The sequence below is a fragment of the Leucoraja erinacea genome, chromosome 21 (assembly GCF_028641065.1).
Source record: "Leucoraja erinacea ecotype New England chromosome 21, Leri_hhj_1, whole genome shotgun sequence".
In the NCBI taxonomy this organism is placed as follows: Eukaryota; Metazoa; Chordata; class Chondrichthyes; order Rajiformes; family Rajidae; genus Leucoraja; species Leucoraja erinaceus.
The window spans coordinates 16,916,621-16,943,243 of NC_073397.1; the positions used below are offsets into that span (position 1 = coordinate 16,916,621).

The window sequence follows — 26,623 nt, forward strand, 5'->3', positions numbered from 1 at the left end:
GACCTCCCCCCTTACGTTTGCTCACACTGATGGACCCCCTCACTGTTCACACTCACAGAGACTCTCCCCTCTGCTCACCAGGGCTCACACACTCCCTTTACTTGCTTTAAAATGCTTATTGACACCCACAAGACCACGGCCCTGCAGCCACGCACCAGGCCGTTCCCAGCCCAGTGCCCACTCTTCTCCCCTCCAGTGGGCAGTGGGGCCGCCGCTACCTGCGCTAACTTCGCTCCTGCCCCCAGACGCCTCCATTCTCCAATCATCGCGCTGAATCATCATGTCCCCCCCCACTGCCTGCTGACCGACGTCCCTCTCGTCCAATCATCTCGATCATCAGACTCGCGGAAAGCCATTTATAGGGTTTTTTTAAGCCATTTAAGGTCACTGGGCCATAGGGCTTGACGCACGGAGCCGCTCAATCCATCTGGAGGACAACCGTCACTTCTGGTATATGTTATTAAAGCAAGAAATGCGTACTTTCCTACCTGTTAAAAACCTCCAAAATGGTGAATTATGAGCTGAAAAAATTGTGGGAGTCGGGGTAAGTGTGAGAGACATGTACCCAACTTTAGAATTCCAAAAGTGAAGCGTAATTAAGGTATAGAGAAGCGAGAGCTGAAGGGACAACAGCAGCTAAAGTGCTTGGTAAACATAGGCCGTGCAGATATCGGAATTGAAAATATTGGGGATTATCGCGTTTGCTCACTGCATTTCATCAACAGTAAGGCATTATTTGTGTTTTTTCTTGATTGGTATCTAAAAAATTCTCAGAAGTGATAAATCTGGCTGTAAATTTTTCTTCAGATGCGTTTTCATTTTGTATGTAAAAACCCACATGGGCGATTAAAAAAATATTACAGCCAGATTTATCACCTGAAACTTTTTAGATGCCAAAGGAATCAAGAAAAAACACAAATAATGCCTTAGCTGATGAAATGCAGTGAGCAAACGGCCAATGTTCGCCAAGAACTCTGGCTGTTGTTGTCCCTTCAGCTCTCGCTTTATCTACCGTCATTTCTCCTCACATTTGGAATTCTGAAGTAGGTTAAATGTCTCACGCTTATCCCGATTTCCATAATTATTTACAGTGCAAAAATTTACAATTTTGGCGGGTTTTAACGGGCCCGCTACGCTGGAAACAATGGTAAGTGTCTACCTGCGGTTCATCGCGTGTACTCCATTTGGAGTAGCGTAGCACCAGTACGGGATCATGGGTCGTGACCCGACTGCCGTGAAACCTCCCTATAGAGATTTAGATTTTTTTTTAAACTAATTTCAAAATCCGCAGATAAATCTCATGCCTGTATCTTTCCCTCTCAACATCATTCTATTGCCTTCTCCCTGTAACCTTTGACATCCTTACTAATCAAGAACCTGTCAATCTCTCCTTTAAAAATACCTAATGAATTGGCCTCCACAGACAATGAATTCTGTGGCAATGAATTCCACAGATTTGCCACCCTCTGACTAAAGAAATTCCTCCTCATCCTCATCTGAAGGTACATCCTTTTATTATAAGGCAGTGTCCTCTGGTCCTAAAATCTCCCATTGTTGGAAACATTCTTTCCACATTCACTCTATCTAGGCCTTTCTTCATTATATGGTCGGGTTCAATAAGATCCCCTTCATTCTGAACTCCAGCGAGTACAGGCCCAGAGCTTTCAAACACTCCTCGAACGTTAACCCAATCATCTCCGGGACCCTGTTGAAGGCTGAAACTAATTTTGATCAATGTAGGGTTATGGGGTACAGTTGAGAAAATAGATCTGGGGCTATAATTGGATCTAGCCTACTGCTGCTAAACTGCAAAGAGTGGGGCAGTACAGTGGCACAGCGGTAGAGTTGCTGGCTTGCAGCACCAGATACCTGGGTTCGATCCTGATTCTGGGTGCTGTATGTATGAAGTTTGTACATTCTTCACACAGACGTACAGGTTTGTCGGTTAATTGGCTTTGGTGAAAATTGTAAAATATCGCTAGTGTGTGTGATACTGGCAGCGTTTGGGTTGATTGCTGGTCGGCGCGGACTCGGTGAGCTGAAGGGTCTGTTTCCGCATTGTATCTCTAAAGTCTGAGAAAATTAAGAAGGGAGTGAGTAAAATCCTGCAATTTAGTCCACATGTTTATTGGGCAGGTGCTCCACAGCCAACTCTTAGAATGCCTGGGAGCCCAACATATTTGCTCAGGAATCTCCAGGAACGGGCATAGATATAGGAAGCTGTAACCACCCGCTCTAACAGTGTGCCTTCCAATGTTTCCTATTAGCACCAAAACTGAACACAATAATTTAATAAATTAGACATAAAACGCTGGAGTAACAGCGGGACAGGCAGCATATCTGAAGAGAAGGAAAGGGGGACGTTTAGGGTTGAGACCCTTCTTCAGACCTGAAATGTCACCCATTCCTTCTCTCCAGAGATGCTGCCTATGTCCCTGAGTTACTCCAGCATTATCTTTCTGAGTGTAAACCAGCGCCTACAATTCCTTCCTGCACCATCAAATAAATTAGTATTTTGAAAAAGGTAATCGTACAAAGACTGGAATTGCAAGTACGTTTAAAGCAGTGGAGTAAAAGCTCGAAGAGGGGTTAACTTTAAGGGGCAGGTATGCATAAAGTTTGCAACAAAGATTATAATCTTTGGTTTGCACTGTTCATCGAAGATTGCACTAGGGAGTTTGATTGACAGCGAGCGGGGCGCGGATTCTCGGAACTCTCCACAACCCCCAACCAGAGGCGGCGAGCAGGCGCAGTTTGCAGCGAGTCGGTGCAGCTTGTGCAGCGGAGATTCAGAGCAAGATGAACCGGTGCGAAAGCCGCAAGAGACGGAGATCCTTCAGCCCGGACAGAGGCAGCCCCGAGCCGGGAGTTTTGCAGCCGAGAAAATCGAATTACCAGGAATGGGACGTAGAGGATGTTTGCCGCTTCCTGCGGATGAAAGGCCTGGGAAAGTTCGAGCAGTTATTTAGAGGCAAGTATGGAACCAGAGAACCGTGCAAACCAAAGATCTTTGGTGCAAACCCTTCCTACCCGTGCCGGCTTTTTTTTTGTGGTGGGGTTGGGGGAGGGGAAGAGAGCTGGACAGTTCATTCCAACCCTTTCCTTGCATGTCTGCTCCTCAGAACCAAAGACTCTAGAGCGAGCTCAGAACAATTCAAACCAAAGATCTTTGATTCAAACACATGACAGAACCAGGCAGCAAAAGCAGGAAGTAGGCTCCTGAATACCAGTATCTTTGCTGAATATTTCATTTTCCTGTTTGAGACCACGTGCACCCACACAGGGCATTTGCAAAGCCTTATCCCCAACACCAAAGATTATAGTTCCTCTAGTATCTTTGCCCAACACAGCTCTGAATCATTCCAGACTGATTGTCATTTCCGTATGAAAGGCCCCCATGCATCGTGCTCAGACGAACATATGCAACGTCAATAAAATTGACTCTTTGCATTTAGGGCACGGCCGCCTTATTTTACATCATCGTTTCTATTCCCATCTAAGCATCTGGTTCGAGTAATTGTGTTTTGCATGTGATGTCCTTTCCTTAAATCGACATGTCACGTCACTATTTAATGGTAATGCAATTTATCGGATGAATGATCTGTTAGATTTCCCGTGTTATAAGAACGACACTGTATCTCATTGTTCATGCTTTGAGATAACCTGAGGTTGTCCATTCAAAGGACAATTGGGCAGGTACATGGACAGGAAAGGTTTGGAGGGCCCAAAGCAGGTAGGTAGGGGGATTGTGGTCAGCAAAGGCAAGTTATGCGGCGGAGACCTTGGTTTGATCCTGACCAGGGGTGCTGTCCGTACGGAAACCTCGTGGGTTTCCACCTGGTGCTCCAGTTTCCCACATCCCAAAGACGTGTGCGTTTGCAGGTTAATTGGCCCTCTGCAAATTTCCCCTGGTGTGTGGGGAGTGAATGAGAAAGTGGGATAACATAGAACAAATGTGAACAGGTGATCAATGGCCAGTATGGACTCGATGGGGCGAAGTGTCTCGACCCGAAATGTCACCTATTCCTTTTCTCCAGAGATGCTGCGTGACCCGCTGAGTTACTCCAGATTTTTGTGTCTCGTTGGTTTAAACCAGCATCTGTAGTTCCCAGCCGAACCACCCCCTCCCCAGGTATTTTCCCCTGCAACCGCAGGAGATGCAACACCTGTCCCTTTACCTCCCCCATCGACTCCATCCAAGGACACTGACCGTCTTTTCAGGTGAGGTGGAGGTTCACTTGCACCTCCTCCAACCTCATCTGTACCCGCTGTTCCAGGTATCAACTCCTGTACACCGGCGAGACCAAGCGCAGGCTCGGCAGTCGTTTTGCTGAACACCTCCGCTCAGTCCGCCTTGCCCTCCCTGATCTCCCGGTTGCTCAGCACTTTAACTCCCCCTCCCATTTCCAATCTGACCTTTCTGTCCTGGGCCTCCTCCATTGTCAGAGGCCCAGCGCAAATTGGAGGAAGATCACCTCATATTTCGCTTGGGGAGCTTACACCCCAGTGGTATGAACATTGACTTCTTTAACTTCAAATAGCCCTTGCTTTCTGTACATCAGTGTAACTCATGTTATGAGTCATACATTGTAACTACGCCCACTAGTTTAACAGAAAGCCTCTCTGCCATTCTCTCTCACTTTTAGAGTAATGTGCAAATATGAAGTTACCTGTGCTGTTATGTTAATAAAGTCTTTGGATCTTAATCACGGCGTGAGACTTTGGTTATTCCAAAGCTCAACATGGTGTCAGAGTTAACGGACTCACTCCTTCCTTAATTATATTGCTTTTATTTTAGTTTGTTGTTTTCTCCGGTGATATTGCTATGGCTTCTGCTCTCAGAAAACCAGAGATCTTGGTATTTGATGAGGATCTTGCAGAACGGTGGCGTGTATTTGAAGAGGATTTTTCAATTTACATTGAAGCGGTTCACCCTACTGCTGCTCCCGGTGTTCGAGTGTCAATTCTTCTCAATCAGGCAGGCACAGAAGCTGCTCGACGTGCCAGAAGATTTCACTATGAACAGGCTAGATTTGTCCTGGCTGGTGTCCAGATCGCTCTTGCTGAATCTATCTGAGACCCTGACTGCCTACTGCCCAAATTCCGACAGTTATGTGAGTTACGTACTAACTTGGTCATGGAGCGACATTTGTTCTTTTCCCGAAGCCAGAGACCGGGAGAACCTGTGGAGATGTATGTCAGTGCATTGAAGCACATTGCCAATCGATGCGATTTCAGGGATAAATGTGATAGCCTTGTCCGTGACCGTGTAGTTTATGGTGTCCGCAATGATAAATTGCGCGATGAGTTACTGCAGATGCTGACCTTACTGTAGAGACTGCTGAAAACAGCTGTTGCGTTGCTGAAATGGCTGACGCTCATACAAAAGTTTTAGGACACTCTGCTGGTCGTGAAATTAATGTTGCCAGTATGTCTTATCAAATCTCTCGCTGTTCTCATCAAGTGCCCGATACCTCTATTGTGAGATTGATAGACAATTGCTTTAAATGTGGGGGTTCACGTGCTGCTGTTCGTGACTGTTGCCCCGCGTATGGAAAATTATGTCGATTTTGCAACAGAATAAATCATTTCTTCAAATGCTGTCGTTCACGTAGCAACAGAGTTCAAACAAGACAATCTGTTAATTCACTTGGCCGTGAAAACTCGCTCTCAGAATGCTCTCAACCAGATCCCACGGATTTGCAGGCTGATAGCGAAGGTTTTGACTTCGATGTACATTCCTTGTCTGATTTAATGCATAAACATCTGGACCCCAAGGTCGCTTTGCTCGTTAATGGCAAGAACTTTTATCTGAAAGTTGATACTGGTGCCAGGTGCAACGTAATGTGCCTAAAAAGTGTTTAAAAAGTTACGAAAAACAGAGACTGTCACTCCAATGGCTGCCTCCCTTATCCTATTTGCAGGAGGTCCAGTGCACCCTATCGGTCAAGTTGAGTTACGTTGCTGTCTTAACTCACGTGTCCACAACCTTAGTTTCTATGTGGTTCGTGAAAATGTGCCGTCTCTACTTGGTGCCAACGCATGTCAAGACATGGGTCTTGTCTCTTTCAGCCCTTCTGTTTGTCATCTGACTACAGCCTGTGACTTTAGCCAACAAATCCCAATACAAGATTTGTTTGACGATAAGCTGGGCAGGTTGCCTGTCAGGTACACGATCACCATTGACCCTGAGGTAATTCTAGTTGTTCGTCCAGCTCATAAGATTCCCCATGCTTTGCGGGACCGCGTTCAAAGTGAACTTAACATAATGGTGTCTCTAGGTGTGATTGCTCCCGTCACTGTCCCCTCGGATTGGGTTTCCACCCTGGTTGTGACAGCAAAGAAGAATAAAGAAGAGATACAGATTGGTGTCAATCCCAAGGAGTTATACACAGCAATTAATCAACCTCACTATCCCATGTGCACCGTGGACGAGATCACAGCGTAGATGGGCTGTGGCAACTGTATTCACATTACTAGATGCTTTTGCTTTTGTTACTGTCATGCACAAAATTTTGGTCAAAATTGTTTGAATAACAATAAAGGAAATTCAATTCAATTCAATCTACAGGTGGAGATTCCCTCCCTCTATTTGTAAATGGTTTGTGATGGAAATTATTCATTAATAACTTCAAGACACAACGTGAATTCACATTGTACTCAATTTTTGTCAATTCCTTCATGTAACGCCTATATCTGATAAATACAACATTCATGAAGATAAATGAGACCAAAGTAAAAAAATAAAAAGTATGGATTTTTCTAATGAAGAAATTAGAAATGTAGTTCATTCAAATTCTAGCATTTCATTGCCCTCATAAAGGGTTGCAATGAAAGTTTGATTTGTGCCGTGAAACCTTCCAAATACACGCCGTCTGGAATCTAACTTATTGTTTACAAATTACTCAGCTATGATGCGAAAATCCACTTTTGACAGCCGCTCCTTGTGCACATCGCAGATCATGAGATTGTTCAGCCTCTATTGAGACATGGTGTTGCAAAGCCATGTTTTAATGCAGCACAGTGCGCTGAATGATCGTTCTGCCTCGCATGAACTGGCTGGAGATGTCAGAACAAGTCTTAACAGAGTCTCAACTTGAGGGAACATCTGTCGTATTTCTGGAGACACCCCTTTGAAAAGCTGTCTGTGCTCCTCAATAGTTGACCGTGGGAATAGTTCCCTGACAAAATCAAGTTCATGGAGAAGTGTCTCATTAAGTTCAGGATACCCTGTCTTTGGTGTAAACCAACATCTGCAGTTCCTTTCTACACAGTGAATGGGCAGATATATTTCCATTGCAGAACAAGTTTTGACATTTGCATTCCTGTGGCCCTTTACTGTTTCACTGGCAGAGACAAAGAGGTTTTGCAGTGCTTTCTGTATGCCTTTGCGAGTTGCTTGAGGGCATCATAAATCTGAACTAAAAATAAGGTAATTTATATTAAAATATATTGCAAAAAATGTACCGTAAATGCAGGATGTCCTCTTTACTTTGAAATAGTGAAATTAATGTTTTAGTTTTGTTTAGCGATACAGCGCACACATGTGCTTCAGCCTAAACCTGTCTGTCTTTGAAGTGTGGGAGGAACCTGGAGCGCTCAGAGAAAACCCACACGGTCACGGGGAGAACGTACAAACTCCGTACAGACAGCAATCGTAGTCTGGCGCTGTAAGGCAGCAACTCTACCGTTGTGCCATCCATTAGAAATAAGAGGGATGAGTAGAAACAAAGGGATTTGTTTAGATTAGAGATATTAGCATGGAAGCAGGCCTTTCGGCCCACCAAGTCCATGCTGGCCCATCACACTAGTTCTATGTTAGGAGAGGATAATGTGCTTACGTTTGACACCATGATTGTCACTTGGTCCTTGCTTAGAAGCCGTAACTAGGGGTTAAATGTAGGCAAAATAAGCGAAGAATTGTGCACAACTGAGGGACCTCCACCAACAACTGCAGATGTAAATAAATAACTCCTTTGGGGAGGGGGTGGACACGTCCTGAAAGAGCGGTGTCACATGCAGCGCCATCTGTGGCTGGCCAATGAATTTCAAGTGCGTTCTGGAAAAGATTAAAGGAGGTGCCGGATCATCGGTTGTACGGAAAGTCGGTGGCGGAGAATGTTCAAGGCATTAGGCAGGGCCCAGAAACGATGCATGAGAATATTTTGAGGGACCACAGTTACAAGTGACGACCAGAGAGGCTGGGATTGTTTTATTTGGGGAGAGGGCTGTGAAATCTATCAAACTGCAACCCTGCACAGTTTCTATTGAAGGCTGCTTTCAATATTGCTTTCCTATATCTTCTCTCCCTCCAGATGAAAAGCTATCCGGAGCAGCCCTGCCCTTTCTGACAGATCTCGATTTGGACCAACTGGGCGTGAGGTAAGCTCTGAGTTGCAGAGAATACTTTGTGTCCCTTGCCTCAGGGCCTTGGCAATGAGCTGACTGGAGGAAAGATGTTAGCATTTCTTTTGAGAGAACTAGAGTATAAAACAGGTGGGTAATACCTAGATGTAAGGTTTTGTGAAAGGGAGATCGGAACTGTTGGAATTCTTTGAGGGAGTAAATAGCAGGATGGACGAAAGAGAGTCAGTGAATGTTGGTTACCTGGATTTTCAGAAGGCTTTTCATAAGGTGCCGCATGGGAGGCTGCTAATTGGAGCTAATGGGATCAGAGGGAAGATACTAGCATGGATAGCAGGTTGGGCGGATGGTAGAAGACAAAGAGAGGCAATAAAGGGGGCTTTTTCTGGTTGGCTGCTAGTGACGAGTAATGTTCCGCAGCGGTCGGTGTTGGGGCCGCTACTCTTCACACTGTATATCAATGATTTGAATGAGGGAATTGAAGCTTTGTGGCCTGGTTTGCCGATGATACGAAGAGAGGTGGCGGGACAGTTACTGTAGAGACAGCAGGGACACAAAGCCTTCAATTCCCTCATCCAAATCATTGATGTACAATGTGAAGAGTAGCGGCCCCAGCACCAACCCCCACGGAACACCACTAGTCACTGGCAGCCAACCAGAAAACGCCACACTCTGCCATCTGCCATCCAGCTAAACTGCTATCCATCTTCTCTCTGATACCATGGGCTCTCATCTTCTTTAGCAGCTTCATGTGCGGCACCTTATCAAAGGCCTTCTGAAAATCCAGGTAAACCACATCCCCTGACTCTCTTTTGTCTATCCTGCTATTTATTTTTTCAAAGTATTCCATCAGGTTCATCGGCCAAGATCTCCCCTACACAAAACCATGCTGACTTCAGCCTATTTTTATCATGAGCTTCAATGTATTTAGAAACCTCATTCTTTAAAATGGACTCCAAAATCTTACCAACCACTGAGGTCAGGCTAACCGGTCTTCTGCTTCGCTCTCTTCTTGAATAGATAGATATAGATATGCCATTTATTGTCACTATACATGTACAGTGAAACTGAAAGCTGCTCGTACTCAGTGCATACATACAATTTTACACAAAAAAACAAGAAACAGAAAAACAAAACAGAAGGGAGATGGGGGGGGGGAATAGGTGCACAAATTCTACGGCGCTACATACATATATACATATATACAGATGGAAGTCCGTGTTGGGCGGTGTAGTCAGTGCATGTGTGGATTTGAATTTATGGTAGATATAATTCTCGGGAAGCAGCTATTCCTGAGTCTGTTTGTCCTGGATTTGATGCACCTATAGCGCCTTCCAGAGGGCAGCAGGTCGAACAGTCCAAACGCAGGATGGGAGCTGTCTTTGGTGATCTTCTTTGCCCTGCTAAGGCAGCGGGAGGTGTAGATGTCCATCAGGGAGGGGGAGAGGGCAACCAATGATCCTCTGCGCTGTCCTGGTTACCCTCTGAAGCCTCTCCCTGTCTGCCATGGTGCAGCTGCCATACCATGCTGTAATGCAGTATGTCAGCAGGCTCTCGATGGACGAGCGGTAGAAGGTCAGCAGCAGGTTAGAGTCCAGGTTGTGCTTCCTGAGGACCCTCAGGAAGTGCAGCCGCTGCTGAGCCTTCTTGATGACCGCTGTCGTGTTGTCCGTCCAGGAGATGTCAGCCGCGATATGGACGCCGAGAAACCGGAAGGTGTTGACCCTCTCCACACACTCGCCGTTAATGTGTAGGGGGACTAAGTCGGTGCTGTGCCTCCTGAAGTCGACAATGAGCTCTTTTGTTTTCCTGGTGTTCAGAGCCAGATTGTTTTCTGAGCACCAGGTTGTCAACTTCAGGACTTCCTCTCTGTAGGCTGCCTCGTCTCCCTTTGAAATAAGTCCGACCACAGTAGTGTCGTCAGCAAATTTGACGATGCGGTTGTTGTTGTGGGCCGGACTACAGTCGTAGGTGTAGAGACAGTATAAGAGGGGGCTTAGCACACAGCCCCCTCTTATAGCAGGGTAATATTTACAATTTTCCATCTTCTATGTTATCCCTCTTTCCCATCCACTCCCTACACACCAGGGGCAATTCACAGAGGGCCAAGTAACCTACAAGCCCGCAAGTCTTTGACATGTGGGAGGGAACTAGAGCAACCAGGGGAAACTCACAGGGAGAACGTGCAAACTCCACACAGACAACATCCGAGGTCGGGATCGAACCTGGTTCTCTGGTACTGTGAGGCAGCAGCTCTACCAGCCACGCCTCTGTGCTCCCCTTCAATTAGTAGGCAGAAGATGCATTTCGTTGTCTCTGTACTGTACACTGACAATGACAATTAAAATTGAATCTGAATCTGAAGAGTTATTTACAGGGATACGGGGTTATTTACAGGGATATAAATTTCTGTTTTATTTTCCATCTAGCCCCCTGGGAGACCGTTTAAAATTGATCAACTGCATTGATACGCTCTGGCAGAACCCGATTGATGCGAAGGTAAGATGATACCTGTGACAGGGCATTGAAACATCTCCTGGTTTCAGTAGATTATCACTCGGGCACTGTCACATGAGTGTGGGCCCCATATCTGAGGAAGGATGTGCTGGTGTTGGAGAGGGTCCACAGGAGGTTTTACGACAACGATCACGGGGATGATTGGGTTAACATATGACAAGCGTTTGATGGCCTTGGACATGTACTCACTGGAGTTTAGAAGGACGAGTGGGAATCGCAATGAAACCTGCCGAATAATGAAAGGCCGAGATTGAGTGAATGTGGAGAAGATGTTTCCACTAGTGGGAGAGTCAAAGACCAGAGGGCACAGCCTTAGAATAAAAGGACGTACCTTCAGAATGAAGATGAGGAGGAATTTCTTTAGCCAGAGGGTGGTGAATCTGTGGAGGTCATGACATAGGAGCAGAATTCGGCCATTTGGCCCATCGAGTCTGCTCCGTCATTTGATCATGACTGATCTATTTTTCCCCTCTCAACCCCTTTATTCTACAAACTCCACATGGACAGCACCTGTGGTCATTATCGTGGTAAGGTCTCTGGTTCTGTGAAACAGCAACTCTACCCGCTGCGCCACTGTGCCGCCCACTTGCATTGACTTTGATCAATTGAATTCGCTTGAGGAACAGTGAGTTCCAGTAATTTAATAGTGGAAGACAACAGTAACTACTGGAAGTACTCTGCAGGTCGGGGGGGACCGAGAGAGAGTAATAACGTTACAGTTTGGTGACCTTCAATGGAAACTCACTCTGGTTGTTACCCGTTTCCTCCGTGTTTCCTGTTGATTAACATTTCCTGCATATTAATACCTGCCCTATTTCATTCTAAATGAGTTGATTGAAAGATACAGCATGAAAACGGGCCCCTCGGCCCACCGGGTCCACTCCGAACATCGATCACCCGTTTACACTAGTTCTATATTATCCCACGTTTGCATCCACTCCCTATGCACTAGGGGCAATTCACAGAGAGTCAATTAACATACAAACTTGCACGTCTCCGGGGTATTTAGTTAAGAGATACAGCATGGAAACTGGTTCTTCAGCCCACCAAGTCCGCCTCGATCAGTGATCACACATACAAGGGACAATTTTTACAGAAGCCAATTAACCTGCAAACCTGCACGTCTTTGGGGTGTGGGAGAAAACGAGAACACCAGGAGAAAACCCATGCAGTCATGGGGAGAACGTACAAACTCTCTGTAGACAGCACCCGTTGTCAGGATTGACCCTGGGTCTCTGGCGCTGTGAGGCAGCAACTCTACTAGCTGCGTCACTGTGCCAGCTGTGTCCATTGGGACAGTTTGTGTGGGGCAATTTTACGGTGCTCATCCTCGCAGCATTACTGTGCAACGTTCCTGCTAGTGGGAGAGTTCAGGACCAGAGGTCACAGCTGCGGAATAAAAGGGCGTACCTTTAGAAAGGAGATGAGGTGGAATTTCATTAGTCAGACGGAGGTGAATCTGTGGAATTCATTGCCACAGATAGCTGTGGAGGCCGTCATTGGGTATTTTAAGGTGCAGATTGACGGATTTGTGACTATTTTGTTTAGTTTATTGCCTCGTGTACCGAGGTACAGTGAAACATTTTTTTTGGCCTGCTATACCATCAGCGGGAAGACTATACATGGCTACAATCGTGCCGTCCACAGTGTACAGGATAAAGGGAATAACGTTTAGTGCAAGATAAAGTCCAATTAAAGAAGTCCAAGGTCACCAATGGGGTAGATGGTAGGTCAGGACTGCTCTATAATTGGTGATAGAATGGTGTTCAGGTGTCAAGGGTTATGGGGGGGGGGAAAGACTGGAGAATGGGATTGAGAGGGAAGATAAATCAGCCATGATTGAACGGTGGAGTAGACCTGATGGGCCGAATGGCCTAATTCTGCACCTATGCTTTATGAACAGAGAGCTTTGACTTCCCTGCAGGTGTTCAACGACCCAATTCACGGCCACATTGAGTTGCACCCACTGCTCGTCCGCATCATTGACACCCCGCAGTTCCAGAGGCTCCGCTTCATTAAGCAGCTCGGAGGGACCTACTTCGTCTACCCTGGGGCTTCCCACAACCGCTTTGAGCACTCCATCGGGTAAGGACCGGGTGTACAATTCTGGATGGGTAGGATTTTTTGTTTCAAAGTTTGTTTCCAATTATATCCAATCGTTTCCCAATATTATTTTGCAAGTATCCACAAAAATACCTGTGGGACTAGTGCAGATGGGACATCATGGTCGGCGTGGGAAATTTGTGCAAGCGGTCCCCTGTTAGTGTTTTACTGTCAACAGCAGCCGATGCTAGTGGACTTGTGTGGATCTCATCAGCGCTTGCATTTGGTATGCATGTCAAGAATTTGGGTTGATATACCTCCACAGTCTAGGTAGAGAAAAGAAACCGCAGGTACTGGTTTACAAAATAAAGGCCCAAAGTGTTGGAGTAACTCAGTGGGTCAGGCAGCATCTCTGGAGAACATGGAGAGATGGTGTTTCAGGTTGGGTCCTTCCTTCAGACTGATTGCAGAACGGGGGAAGGGGGAAGGAGGTGTGGAGAAGAAAGGTCCCGGCCTGAAACATCACCATATGGGTGGTGAATCTGCTAAATTAATTGCCACGGAAGGGTGTGGAGGCCGTCAATGCATATTTTAAGGCAGAGATTGATATATTCTTGATTCGTATACGTGCAGGCATTATGGGGAGAAGGCAGGAGAATGGGATTGACAGGGAAAGATAGATCAGCCATGATTGAATGGCGGAGTAGACTTGATGGGACAAATTGCCTAATTCTGTACCTATAACTTATGAACATCCATATTCTCCAGAGATGCTGCCTGACCCGCTGAGATACTTGAGAACTTTGTGTTTATTTGCGAGAGTTGGGGGAAATTAGTCAAATTGGGGGAATCCCCTTGTCGACCTTCTCCTGGGTTGGCATCATGGTCCAGGCAGCGGGCCGTCTCAGGTTCTGCCCAAGACGACCATCTCCTGCTCTTCCGAGGAAACATCTGTGGGTGGGTGTCCCTGGAAAGGGATCATTTTTTCTCCACAGTCCATGACTGGCCAACGGCATTCACTTGAATGAACAGTGGGTATTTGGGGTAATCAACATTTTGAAGGTTGCTGTTGAATAAAAGCTTGTGCGTCTTTATTTGACCGTTGTGTCTTTGTCCCGCAGTGTGGCACATCTGGCAGGACAGCTGGTCAAAGCTCTGTGTGGTCGACAACCAGAACTTCGGATTAACCACCGAGACATCCTGTGTGTTCAGATCGCCGGACTCTGCCACGATCTAGGTGAGGGAGTGGCCCTGTAGGGGCATAAGTTCCTCCCGGCTGAAGGCAGCACCTGGGCAAAGTAGGGGTTGGTGGGACTGCAGCTACCTTGTTATATTCAGGTTGCATCACAGCTTGGTTTGGGGGCATCCTGCCCGAGACCACAAGTGATTGGCAGAGAATTGTAGATGTAGTCCATTAGGGGCGGCACGGTGTTGCAGCTGTAGAGTTGCTGCCATATAGCGCGCCTGAGTGTCTTTCCATCTCAACACTGACTTTTTGTTTCCCAGGTCACGGGCCCTTCTCGCATTTGTTTGATGGAAAATTTATTCCTCTGACGCGGAAAGATCTGAAATGGAAGGTAATGCTACCCCTAGGCTGGAATCAAAACACGGTTGAAGATTGCAGACAGAGGGTGTTGGTGTAGGGTTGTTCTCACACTTTGAAGGAGGCCCTTCAAGTAGGTCTGCCCAAACCATATTTTACCTTGACCATGTAAGGTAAAAACAAAATTTGTTTCATTCCAAAAATAATCTTTATTCAGAATTAAAAAATACTAGACCTAGACCCGTTGGGTCTGCTCCCCCAACGCAGCCGTTCCCTACCCGTAGCCCCCACGGGAGACATGGTCCTCCAACTGAAGATTCGAGCACTCAGCAGTGCGGCTGTTTTTCAATGGTGTCTTTGAGGCGAGAGGCGGGCGCCAGCAGCTGTTATGGTCGCTGGCCAGCAGGAGTGAGAGGGGGGGGGGGGGGGGGGGGGGAGAAGGATTTTATTAAAAATGTTTACATAAACACGACAAAATTTAATGAGGAGTGGATACTTGGAATGAAAAGTGAAATCTCTATCGAAATGGAAAAAATCTGGGCGTTTGTGGGTCTGGTGTTGGCGTAGCAACGAATCAAAGGCTGGCACCCACAGGCTGGCAACCACAAGACGGGCAGAACACACACACACACAATTTTAATATGATATATATAAATAGATATATGAAACAGGAACAGTGCGAGAATACTCTTCCGACATTCCTGGCATTTATACATTCATTAGTGTTATAGTTGGTAGTTTTTGCTAACTATCCTTATACCAAACATCCTTTCCACACATGTGCCCCCCTGCGATGATAATCCCTTCCCATGTTTGAGGGATATCACTCTGGTCTCGGACGCCCAATGTCCAGCAGCAGAAGGACCCTAGGCTGTGGTCCCCCCCCCACAGATCCTTGACATTGGCTGCACCGAGCTTCAGTGCGTCCCTCAGCACGTACTCCCGCAGTCTGGAGCGGGCCAGTCGGTAACATTCCCTGAAAGACTTCTCGCTCTGCTGGGAGAACAGCAAGGTTCAGGCAGACCAGAGAGCATCTTTATTTGTTGATGACCATCCAGCAACACCTGACGTCAATCCCTGAATGTGTCCCTGGGAGCGGCCCGTAAATCCGAGGGTCTTCCTTTACGGAGCTGTTGTATTCTTCGCCCGACTCTCTCACAAATCCCCACTCTGCAAAGCAGTGGGCAACCATCGGACCATTGAACATTCGCCAAGGGCTTCCGTTAAGGCTAAATCCACAGGCCTTTTTAATGGTGCCTGGGGTTAGGGAGCAAACCAAACCTTTGTGCAAGAACAATTAAACTTTTTATTAATACTTTTTATGGCCTTGAAGAAGGGTCTCGACCTGAAACATCACCTATTCCTTTTCTCCAGAGCAGCTGCCTGGCCCACTGAGTTACTCCAGCATTTCGTATCTATGTACGATGTAAGCCAGCATCTGCAGTTCCTTCCTACACAAGGCACAGTGCCGCACGATGGTGCAGCGGTGGTGTTGCTGCCTTAGAGCACCAGAGACCCAGGTTTGATCCTGACTATGGGTGCTGTCGGTACAGAGTTTGTTTGTTCTCCCCATGACCACGTGGATTTCCCCAGTGCTGCGGTTTCCTCCCACACTCCAAAGATGTCGGTCAATTGGCTTTGGTAAAGATTGTAAATAGTCCCCAGTTTGTCGGATAGTGTTCGTGTATGTATGGTCGGCGTGGGCGGAAGGGCCCGTTTCTGCGCTGTATGTCTAAACTAAACTAAACAAAGCTTTTCATTTCAGTTGTTGTTTGTTTGCCCAGTGTAATATCTCGCTCTCTCTTCTGAATTATTATTGACATAGCATGAAGATGCTTCGCTAACCATGTTTGAGCACCTGATCACCTCCAATGGGCTGGAAGCAACGTTGCTGAGCTATGGCTTGGTGTTACCTGAAGACCTGAAATTCATAAAGGAACAGATCCGAGGTCCGGCAACAAGAGGTGACAGAGTGGGGGTCGATCCTAAGGGCTCGGAGGTAAGTGGTACCATGGACCCACGGAACGAGGAGAGAGGATAGACACAAAATGCTGGAGCCACTCAGCGGGTCAGGCAGCATCTCTGGAGAAAAGGAATAGGTGACGCTTCGAGTTGAGACCCTTCATCAGACTGAGAGTACCTCTTGGTCTATGTGGCGAGGCGGTCGATGGTGGAGTGGATGAGGGAGAGCCCAAGTGATGGGTCCCAGTCGTCACTCTCCTGCGCACAGCTTTGTCCGTATGGCATACTTCCTTCCACATTGTCCTGTCTTCGCCGATCAACTGGACTCTGCCAACTAACATTCATAGTCCAGATTTGTTTATTTACTAGGTGCAGCGGTAGAGTTGCTGCCTTACAGTGTTTTCAGTGCCAGACCCAGGTTTGATCCCGACTACAGGTGCTTGTCTGTACGGAGTTAGTCCGTTCTCCCCGTGACCACATGGGTTTTTATCCGAGATCTTTGGTTTCCTCCCACACTACAAAGACGTACATTTTGTAGGTTAATTGGCTTGGAATAAATGTAAATTATCCTTAGTCTGTGTAGGATAGTTTAATATGCGCAGATCGCTGGTAAGCACGGACTTGGTGGGCCGAAGGGCCTGTTTCTGTGCTGTATCTCCAAACCTAAACAAGAGCAGCACAGTCCCAGTCACCTACTCTAAAATCCTGTCTCGACCCGAAATGTCACCGTTCCTTCTCTCCAGAGATGCCACGTCCCGCTTCCTCCAGCATTTTGTGTCTTTCTTTGGTGTAAACCGGCATCTGCAGTTCCTTCCCGCATATTGATCAATTGAAATCTTGCACACTCTAATTCCTTCTTGCCATTCACAATATGTTTTTCAAAAATAAAAACTTCATGCTATTTAATCCTCAAAATTAAAGGAATGCCTATCAAGAACCTTGTGCTGTATGTCAATTGATGTCCAAAGATCCTTGTGCTTGTACAGCTATCTCAAGCTTTGTTATACTGAAGCTTCCACAGTCCTTTTCTGACAGCTAGCATCTTCCGTTTCTTGTGTCTCCACTCTGTGTCTATCACTAACTCTGCCATATCATCTTTCCAGTGGCCGTACAAAGGCCGTCCCCGGGAGAAAGGATTTCTGTATGAAATTGTTGCCAATAAGCGGACCGGGATTGATGTCGATAAGTGGGATTACTTTGCCAGGTAAGTTTCCGTCTGGTCTTGATTAGATGTTCCTTGATCCTTGAGTTTTCTCAGTCGGAGCTCTCATGGGACGTGGCAACGTTCGTTTAAACCAAGCCTGACTGCATCTGCGGGGAGAGGTACGTGTTTGTGTTTGCTGCTCGAATCCAGAACCTCATGATCTAATTTTCTCCCTTGCGCTCGGAAAGGGACCAGTCCCTGCTGCGGAAATGGCCCTTCAGCCCAACCTGTCTGTACCAACCAGCGATTTTCCCCCCCCCCACCAGTACACTAGCACTATCCCACAAACTAGGGACAATTGACTATTTTCTCCAAAGGCAATTAACCTACAAACCTGCACGTCTTTGGATGAAAACCGGAGCACCCGTAGAAAAGCCATGCGGTCACAGGGAGAGCGTATAAACTCTGTACAGACATCACCCAAGGTCAGGATTGAACCCGAGTCTCAGGCGCTGTGAGGCAGCAACTCTACCGCTGCGCCACCATGCCACCCATACAGTTCAGTGAAAATATTATTGTACAAAAGCACAATCATAGTTAAGGACAAGTGTATGGAACACTGAGACAGTATATAATGGTTGCCATTGTGCATGACCCGAGTCCAAAGATATGAATGAATGAAAGATACTTTATTGTCACTAGATACTAAGATACCGTGAAATTCTTTGTTTTGCATACAATACACAAAAATGCAAAGAGTCGCCATGTATGGGGCACCGGCAAAGTTAGAAAAGTATTCATTATGGTCCTGATGGTCCCTCTTTGTACTCGCCGCTCCCCCCCCCACGCCGAGTCCCTCTTTGTTCTGGCTCCTCATCCGACCGCTGGGACCCGCGCGGCCCGGCAACTGACCACTGACACTCCCGTGCCCCGTCCCCCACCGCCGGGACTCGCACGGGGCCGACTTCTGGCCCTCGGGCAACCCCAGCCCATGACCGACCTGTGGACATACAGAGTTCTTAAACAGGCGGGGCACGAGTGTGAGTGATCAGCCGGACATGAAGATGCTTTAACGCTGGCTGCCGGAGATTGCCATTGATGTCTGCTCTTGTTTCTGAAGGGACTGTCACCACCTGGGGATCCGGAACAACTTTGACCTTGAACGCTTCCTCAAGTTCGCTCGAGTTTGTGAAGTCGGCAAAAGGAAGCACATTTGCACTCGAGATAAGGTGATGAATGTTGTGAGAAGCCAAGGAGTTTCTTGAGTATGTTTTTGCAAAACCCTGCTTGCTTCATTGAGTTATACAGTGTGGAAACAAGGCCTTTGGCCCAACTTGTCCACAACGACCAACCTGTCCCATTTACATTAGTCCCTCCTGCCCGCAGTTTGGGCCATATCCATCTAAACCTGCCTATCAACCCATTCACCAGTTCTATGTTTTTGGAATGTGGGAGGAGCACGTGTAGAAAACCCAAGCGGTCACAGAGAGAACGTGCAAACTCTGTACAGAGAGTACCCATGGTCAGGATCGAACCCAGGTCTCTGGCACTGTAAGGCAGCAACTCTAGTGCTGCACCACCCAGTAGGGGAATCAAGAACCAGACATAGGTTTAAGGGAGGGGGGGGGGGGGGGGGGGGGGGGGGATAGATCTCATAGGTACCTGAGGGGCAACTTTTTCCACATAGGGAGTGGTGGGTGTGTGTGTGGAACCAGCTGCCAGAGTAGGTTTTTGAGGCAGGTACTATAACAACATTTAAAAGACATTTGGACAGGTACATGGATAGGACAGGATATGGGCTAAACACAGGCAGGTGAGACTCACGTAGATGGGGCAGCTTGGTCAGCAAGGATATGTTAGGCAGAAGAGCCTGTTTCCGTGCTGTATGACTCCCTCCCAAGACGTGCCGGTTTGTAGGTTAATTGGCTTTAATAAATTGTTGTAAAATTGTGTACAGGATGGTGCTAGTGTACTGGGTGATTGCTGGTCGACATTTACTTGGTGGGCTGAAGGGCCAATTTCAGCGCTGTATCTGTAATAAGTCTAAAATAAACAAGTCTAATCTGCTCCAGGACCATTGTTTGCTTGAGGAGGGAGAAGTGACCTCTCATTTTCCGTCCACAGGAGGTTGGGGACCTGTACAACATGTTTCACACACGCAACACGCTACACCGCAGGGCCTATCAACACCGAGTGGGTAACATCATCGGCTGCATGTGAGTATGGCTGAACCCCAGCACAGACATCTTGGGCCGAAGGGCCTGCTCCTGTGCTGTATTCTTCTATCTTCTAAATATCTGGACAAGTTCTTGAATCACCTTGGGACGGAAGCAGATGGACCAAATGTGATAAATCAAAATTTGTATGTATTCTAACATTGTGGTTACCATGGATGTGATGGGCTGAAGGACCTGTTCCTGTGATGTACTGATCTAAACATCTGGACAGGTTCTTGAATCGCTACAGTATAGAAGGTTGTGGATCAAATGCTATAAATCGGATTTGTATGTGTGGTTACATGGTGGCGACCACAGACCTGGTGGGCTGAAGGGCCAGTTCTATCTTTTAAATATCTGGACGTTCTTAATTGGTCTCGGTGGCTATGGACCAAATGGAAGGAACTGCAGATGAAGTTTTATACCAAAGGCAGGCACAAAATATTGGAGTAACTCAGCGGGTCAGGCAGCATCTCTGGAGAAAAGAAATAGGTGACGTTTCAGGTCGAGAGCCTTCTTCAGATTGACAGACGGGAGAGGGAAACTAGGGATATGAAAAGGTACAAAGAGCAAAATTTGATCTATGTTCCACATATCTGGTCAAGTTCTTAAATTCTTAACAAAGGATAAGGAGGAAATCTTTTAGGACCGAGATGAGAAAAACATTTTTCACACAGAGTGGTGAATCTGTGGAATTCTCTGTCACAGAAGGTAGTTGAGGCCAGTTCATTGGCTATATTTAAGAGGGAATTAGATGTGGCCCTTGTGGCTAAAGGGATCAGGGGGTATGGAGAGAAGGCAGGTACAGGATACTGAGTTGGATGATCAGCCATAATCATATTGAATGGCGGTGCAGGCTCGAAGGGCCGAATGGCCTACTCCTGCGCCTATTTTCTATGTTTCTATCACCATGGTAGAGAAGGTTTCGGACCAAATGCTATCAATTGGATCTGTAGACAGTATATGGTTATGCGGTGGTTACCATGGACATGATGGGCTGAAGGGCCTGTTCTTGTACTGTACTGATGTATGTTCTAAATATCTGGACAAGTTCTTGGATCAACATGGTACAGGTGGTTGATGACCAGATGAGCATAAGATCATAAGACATAGGAACATAATTAGTCCATTCAGCTCATTGAGTCTACTCCACCATTCAATCATGGCTGATCTATCTTTCCCTCCTATCCTTTTAATCAGGAATCTATCAATCTGCTTTAAAAATCCCCAATGATTCCACAGATTCACCACCCTCTGGCTAAAGACTAATTTCCATTCTAAAAATACATCCTTTTATTCTATGCCCTCTGGTCCAACATGTTTAAGCTATGGATCAGATTTGTCTCTATGGGTATCTGGTGGTTAGCATGGATGTGCTGGGCTGAAGGGCCTGATTTATCATTGTATGAATCCATCTGTGTTTACTCCGTCAGGATCACTGAGGCGATGGTGCTGGCAGATCCACACATCCAGATCAGCGGAGCAGGTGGGAAGATCTATACAATCTCCACAGCAATAGATGACATGGAGGCTTACACCAAGCTCACAGGTGATTCAATTCAGTGATACTTTATTGTCACATGTACGGTGAAATTCTTTTTTTTTTTGCATACAATCTGGGTAAAATGAGAGGGGAGCTGCATTGAAACCTAACGAATAGTGAAAGGCCTAGATAGAGTGGCTGTGGAGAGGATGTTTCCACTGGTGGGAGAGTCTAGGACCAGAGACCACAGCCTCAGAATAAAAGAACACACCTTCAGAAAGGAAATGAGGAGGAATTTATTTCATCAGAGGGTGGTGAATTTGTGGAATCCATTGCCACAGAAGGTGGTGGAGGCCAAGTCAATGTACATTTTTAAGGCGGAGATTGATAGATTCTTGATTAGTACGGGTGTCAGGGCTTATGGGGAGAAGGCAGGAAAATGGGATTGAGAGGGAAAGATAGATCAACCATGATTGACTGGTGGAGTAGACGATGGGCCGAATGGCCTAATTCTGCTCCTATAACTTATCAAAATCATACAGCAGACATCACCTAGGCAGTACACAAAGAGTCTGGGAAGAAACTCTTACTGAATCTGCAGGTGTGTGCGTTTCAAACATCTGTACCTTTTGCCTGATGGGAGAGGGGAGAGCAGGGAGTGTCCAGGGTGAGACTGGTCCTAGATTCTGCTGGTGGTCTTGCCAAGGCAGCGTGAGATGTAGGTGTAGTGAATGGAAGGGAGATTGATTTGTGTGATGGTCTGACCTGGTCTGTTGGATGGAGCTGTTCCCAAACAATGGCCTCCATACTATCAGTAAAGGCTATTCATTTATAAATTCAAGTCCCTTTTTGGAAGTTTTCATTCAGTCTGCTTCCCGGTCAACACTTTGTGTCTCTTTTTGGTGGCAGGTGAATGTTTTTATGTTTTGTCGCCTGCCAGAGGTTGCATTGTGAGGAAGATCATAATAGTTCACAAGTCATGGGAGCAGAATTAGGCCGTATTGCCCATCAGGTTTACTGCCATTCAATCATGGCTGATCTATCTTTCCCTCTCAACCCTATTCTCCTGCCTTCTCCCCATAACCTTTGACATTCTTGCTTATTGGGAATCTGTCAATCTCCGCTTTAAAAATACCCAATGACTTGCCCTCCACAGCTATCTGTGGCAATGAATTCCACAGATCCATCATGTTTGACTGAAGAGTTTCTGCCTCATCTCCATTCTAAAAGTACATCCTTTTATTCTAAAGCTGTGCCCTCTGATTCTAGACTCTCCCACTAGTGGAAACATCCTCTCCACATCCACTCTACCCAGGCCTTTTGTTATTTGTGTCTCAATAATGAGTGTTAGATTTCTGGATATTAAATTCAGTGTGCTTTTAGTTTACTGTAGATGTGCACGTTTTTTTTGTTTGACCTTGTATAGTTGTTTTTACAGACAACATCTTTGAACAGATCCTGTATTCCTCCAAGCCTGAGCTGTGGGAGGCACGAAAAATCCTGAACAATGTGCTTTGCCGTAGGTTGTACAAGTGGATCGGGCAGACGCAGCCCGCAGCAGAGGCCATGATCGAACAGGTAAATTGTACATGGGTTACCGGTACCACTGATGGTGAATCGGTGCTTTACCCAATTAGTGTTCATGGTCCACACCAGTCTTTGCAGCCCTCCAAACACGTGGCACAGTGACACTGTGATTGTGTTGCTGCCTCATAGCGCCAGAGACCCAGGTTCAATCCTGACTATGGGTGCTGTCTGTCCAGAGTGTTAACGTTCTCCCTGTGACCGCGCGGGTTTCTTCCAGGTGCTCTGGTTTCCTCCCGCACTCCAAAGACGTGCAGGTTTGTACCCAGTCTGAAGAAGGGTCTCGACCCGAAACGTCACCTATTCCATTTCTCCAGAGATGCTGCCTGTCCCACTGAGCTTCTCCATCTTTGGTGTAAACTTGTGTCTGCAGTTCATTGCAAGTTCATTGAGTTCTGTAAATTACCCCTAGTGTGTAGGTTGTGGGATAACATGGAACTAATGTGAGCGTGCGATCGATGGTTGGCAAGGGACGGTGGGCCCAACGGCCTGTTTCCACATTGTATTTCTAAAACTAAAAACTAAACTAAATCGAGGATTCGATCTCACCACCACCTACCTCTCTGATGTGTGGAGGAATAGGATGGCGCTGATATTGGTTTGTCTTGGATAACCTCGTCTTAGTTCACCCCATTTTGCTGTGTGTTGTCTTATTCAGGAAGAATTTAACGAGCTGGCTAATCAAATAGCTGCAGTTGCCCCATCGACGTCTCTGGAGGTCAAACTTGGTCCAGAAGATTTCATTGTGAATGTGAGTAATGGGTGTTCAAGACTGTTCTCTCTGCATTTGACAGATTGGGCCTTGGTAATTGCAATGCTGGATATTGTTTACTTTTGATAGACACAGTGTGCTGGAGGAACTCAGCAGGAACGGCAGCACCTCTGGAGAAAAATGATGAGTGATGTTTCGAGTGCCTGACCCTTCTTTAGACTTACTTTATTGTCACGTGCACCAATGTACAGTGAAATGCCTGTTTGTTGTTGCGTGCTACCCAGTCCATAGAAAGACTATACATGATTACAATCAAGCTGTATCTGTCTCCACCACCACCCCTGGTAATGCGTTCCACTACACTCTATATATTAAAAAAAACTAGCCACACACATCTCCTTTAAACTTTATCCCTCTCACGTTAAACTGTGCCCTCTAGTTTTTAACACTTCCACCCTGAGGGGAAAAGGGTTCTGATTGCCTCTCCTATCCTCCCATATGCCTCTCTCATCGGGTAGTTGAGCAGTATAAGGTGCTGGATTTAAGATTCAGCTTCTATCAAGGCGTGGGTTCAAATCCCACCATTGCTACTAAGGTTAATCTTGCTGTTATTGGGAAATGAACCATCCTACCAACAACCAGAGAGATGTACTGAGGTACACGCTACCTCATTGGAGACCCTCGGACTATCTTTGATTGGACATTATCTTGCAATTAATGTTATTCACTTTATCATGTACCTCTACACTGTGGGTGGCTCAATTGCTATCATGTATTGTCTTTCCACTGACTGATTAGCACGCAACAATAAAGCTTTTCACTGTACCTCAATCGGGAGACGTGGCGTGACTAAACAAAATGATCAGATCCCTCCTCAACCTCTGGTCTCTCCAGAGACAACATTCCAAGTTTGTCAAACCTTTCCTGATAGCTGATCTGAGCAGCATGCTGATAAACCTCTGTCACACCCTCTCCAAAGCCTCCACATCCTTCCTCTAATGGGGGAACCAGAAGCAGAACTTTGTAATGAGGAGATTTCAATCGTGCAACCAGGAACCCATTTAACCTAGGTATCATAAAAGTATTCATTGGCCCAACTACATTCACGTGTTAGTCTGTAGATCACAATTCAACTGTTCTGCTTATATTACAACATTAAATTGCATTAGTTAGTATCATTTAGTTATTAGGCATTATCATAGCTAGATGCAGGAAGATTGTTCCCGATGTTGGGGAAGTCCAGGACAAGGGGCCACAGTTTAAGGATAAAGGGGAAATCTTTTAGGACAGAGATGAGAAAAACATTTTTCACACAGAGAGTGGTGAATCTGTGGAATTCTCTGCCACGGAAGGTAGTTGAGGCCAGTTCATTGGCTATATTTAAGAGGGAGTTAGATGTGGCCCTTGTGGCTAAAGGGATCAGGGGGTATGGAGAGGAGGCAGGTACAGGATACCGAGTTGGATGATCAGCCATGATCATATTGAATGGTGGTGCAGGCTCGAAGCGCCTATTTTTTATGTTTCTATCATGGCTGTGAGCCATCCTGGAGTTAGACTTTAGAGATACAGCACAGAAACCGGCCCTTTGCACCACAGAGTCCGTGCCGACCAACAATCACCCCATACACTAGCACTATCCTACATACTAGGGACAATTTTACTGAAGCAAATTAACATACAAACATGTACGGCCTTGGAGTGAGGGGACACCCAGAAAAAATCCACATGGTCACAGGGAGAACTTATTGTACAAACTCCGTACAGACAGCACCTGCAGTCAGGATCGAGTGTGGGTTTCTGGAGCTGTGAGGCAGCAAGTGTAGCTACCGCTGTGCGCCACTCTGCTGCCCCAAGGTTGTGAAAGATGTCTCAGAAATATGAACCATTTTTTATGGACCAGTTTGCAGCACAGTTTTCCAGCGAGAATAATTATAATTAAAATTCCCTAGGTTGTTCAGATGGACTACGGGATGGCAGAAAAAGATCCCATTAACAAGGTCCGTTTCTACTGCAAGAATAACCCCAATCGGACAATCAAAATCCGTAAAGACCAGGTAACGTTCTGTGTAAGCCTGCCTCCCTTCATTAGTCCACTGACGGACAGCAGGGATGCGGTTGTCACTGTGTCTTGTGTTGGAGCAATGATGGGCATCCAAGTTGGGTCTTTCGATCTGCTTCCCAATGTTGAATTATTTGCCACCCAAGGCTGTGGAGGCCAAGTCAATGGATATTTTTAAGGCGGAAATAGATAGATTCTTGATCAGTACAGGCGTCCGGGATTATGGGGAGAAGGCAGGAGAATGGGGGTTAGAGGGAAAGATAGATCAGCCATGATTGAATGGTGGAGTAGACTTGATGGGCCGAATGGCCTAATTCTGCTCCTATGACTTATGAACAAACAAGGCCATTAAGGTGTCAGGAGTCTATCCAGACCAGGGCTTGGATACAGCTCTTCATTCTGGTTGACGGAGTCAAATCTTGCTCCATTGCTCCTGAAGGCTCAGTCTATCTAGGTTTAGGTTTATTATTGTCAAGTGTAGGATGGAACCCAGGGCTCTGGTGCTGTGAGACAGCGGCTCTACCCACCGCACCACTGTGCCGCTGCACGTGGTGTCAATTGTTGTTTTTGTTTCAGTTTAGATTTGTTTAGAAGTTGGGATCTAGAACGTACAAACTCCACGCAGACAGCACCTGTAGTCAGGATCGAACCTGGGTCACTGGCGCTGCAAGGCGGTAACTCTACTGCTTCTCTAACGTGCCGCCCTAAATACTACAGTTACGCCCTTTACTCATTCGGGTATTCCAGGGGTAAATTCATCTACATGTTCACCACATTATGTCCACAAGACACAAGAGTCCAATTTCCTCTTCAATCACCAGGTCAATCCAGTCACTCGCTGGTGCCCCGTGTTCATAACTCATTGCTAGAAGATTTAGGTTCATTATTGTCATGTGTATCGAGGTACAGTGAAAAGCTTTGTTTTGCATGCTATCCAAACCGATCACTACTATACATAAATACAACAAAGTGAACCGCAGGGTTTACAGGGGGCAG

At 46.4% G+C, this 26,623-nt stretch overlaps 1 protein-coding gene across 1 annotated transcript in view; it reads left to right on the forward strand.

The window, feature by feature from the left end:
* Positions 1–2,640: 2,640 nt before the first annotated feature.
* LOC129707304 (deoxynucleoside triphosphate triphosphohydrolase SAMHD1-like) overlaps positions 2,641–26,623 on the forward strand; it is a 30,566-nt gene continuing 6,583 nt past the window's right edge. Inside the window, exons 1-14 of the mRNA XM_055652241.1 lie at positions 2,641–2,971; positions 8,316–8,382; positions 10,794–10,863; positions 12,806–12,966; positions 14,046–14,161; positions 14,431–14,501; positions 16,293–16,466; positions 17,533–17,633; positions 18,694–18,802; positions 19,698–19,789; positions 21,223–21,338; positions 22,711–22,850; positions 23,515–23,607; positions 25,518–25,622. Coding sequence (XP_055508216.1) covers positions 2,800–2,971; positions 8,316–8,382; positions 10,794–10,863; positions 12,806–12,966; positions 14,046–14,161; positions 14,431–14,501; positions 16,293–16,466; positions 17,533–17,633; positions 18,694–18,802; positions 19,698–19,789; positions 21,223–21,338; positions 22,711–22,850; positions 23,515–23,607; positions 25,518–25,622 — 1,587 coding nt within the window. The 5' untranslated portion in view covers positions 2,641–2,799. The remainder of the gene's footprint in view (positions 2,972–8,315; positions 8,383–10,793; positions 10,864–12,805; positions 12,967–14,045; positions 14,162–14,430; positions 14,502–16,292; positions 16,467–17,532; positions 17,634–18,693; positions 18,803–19,697; positions 19,790–21,222; positions 21,339–22,710; positions 22,851–23,514; positions 23,608–25,517; positions 25,623–26,623) is intronic.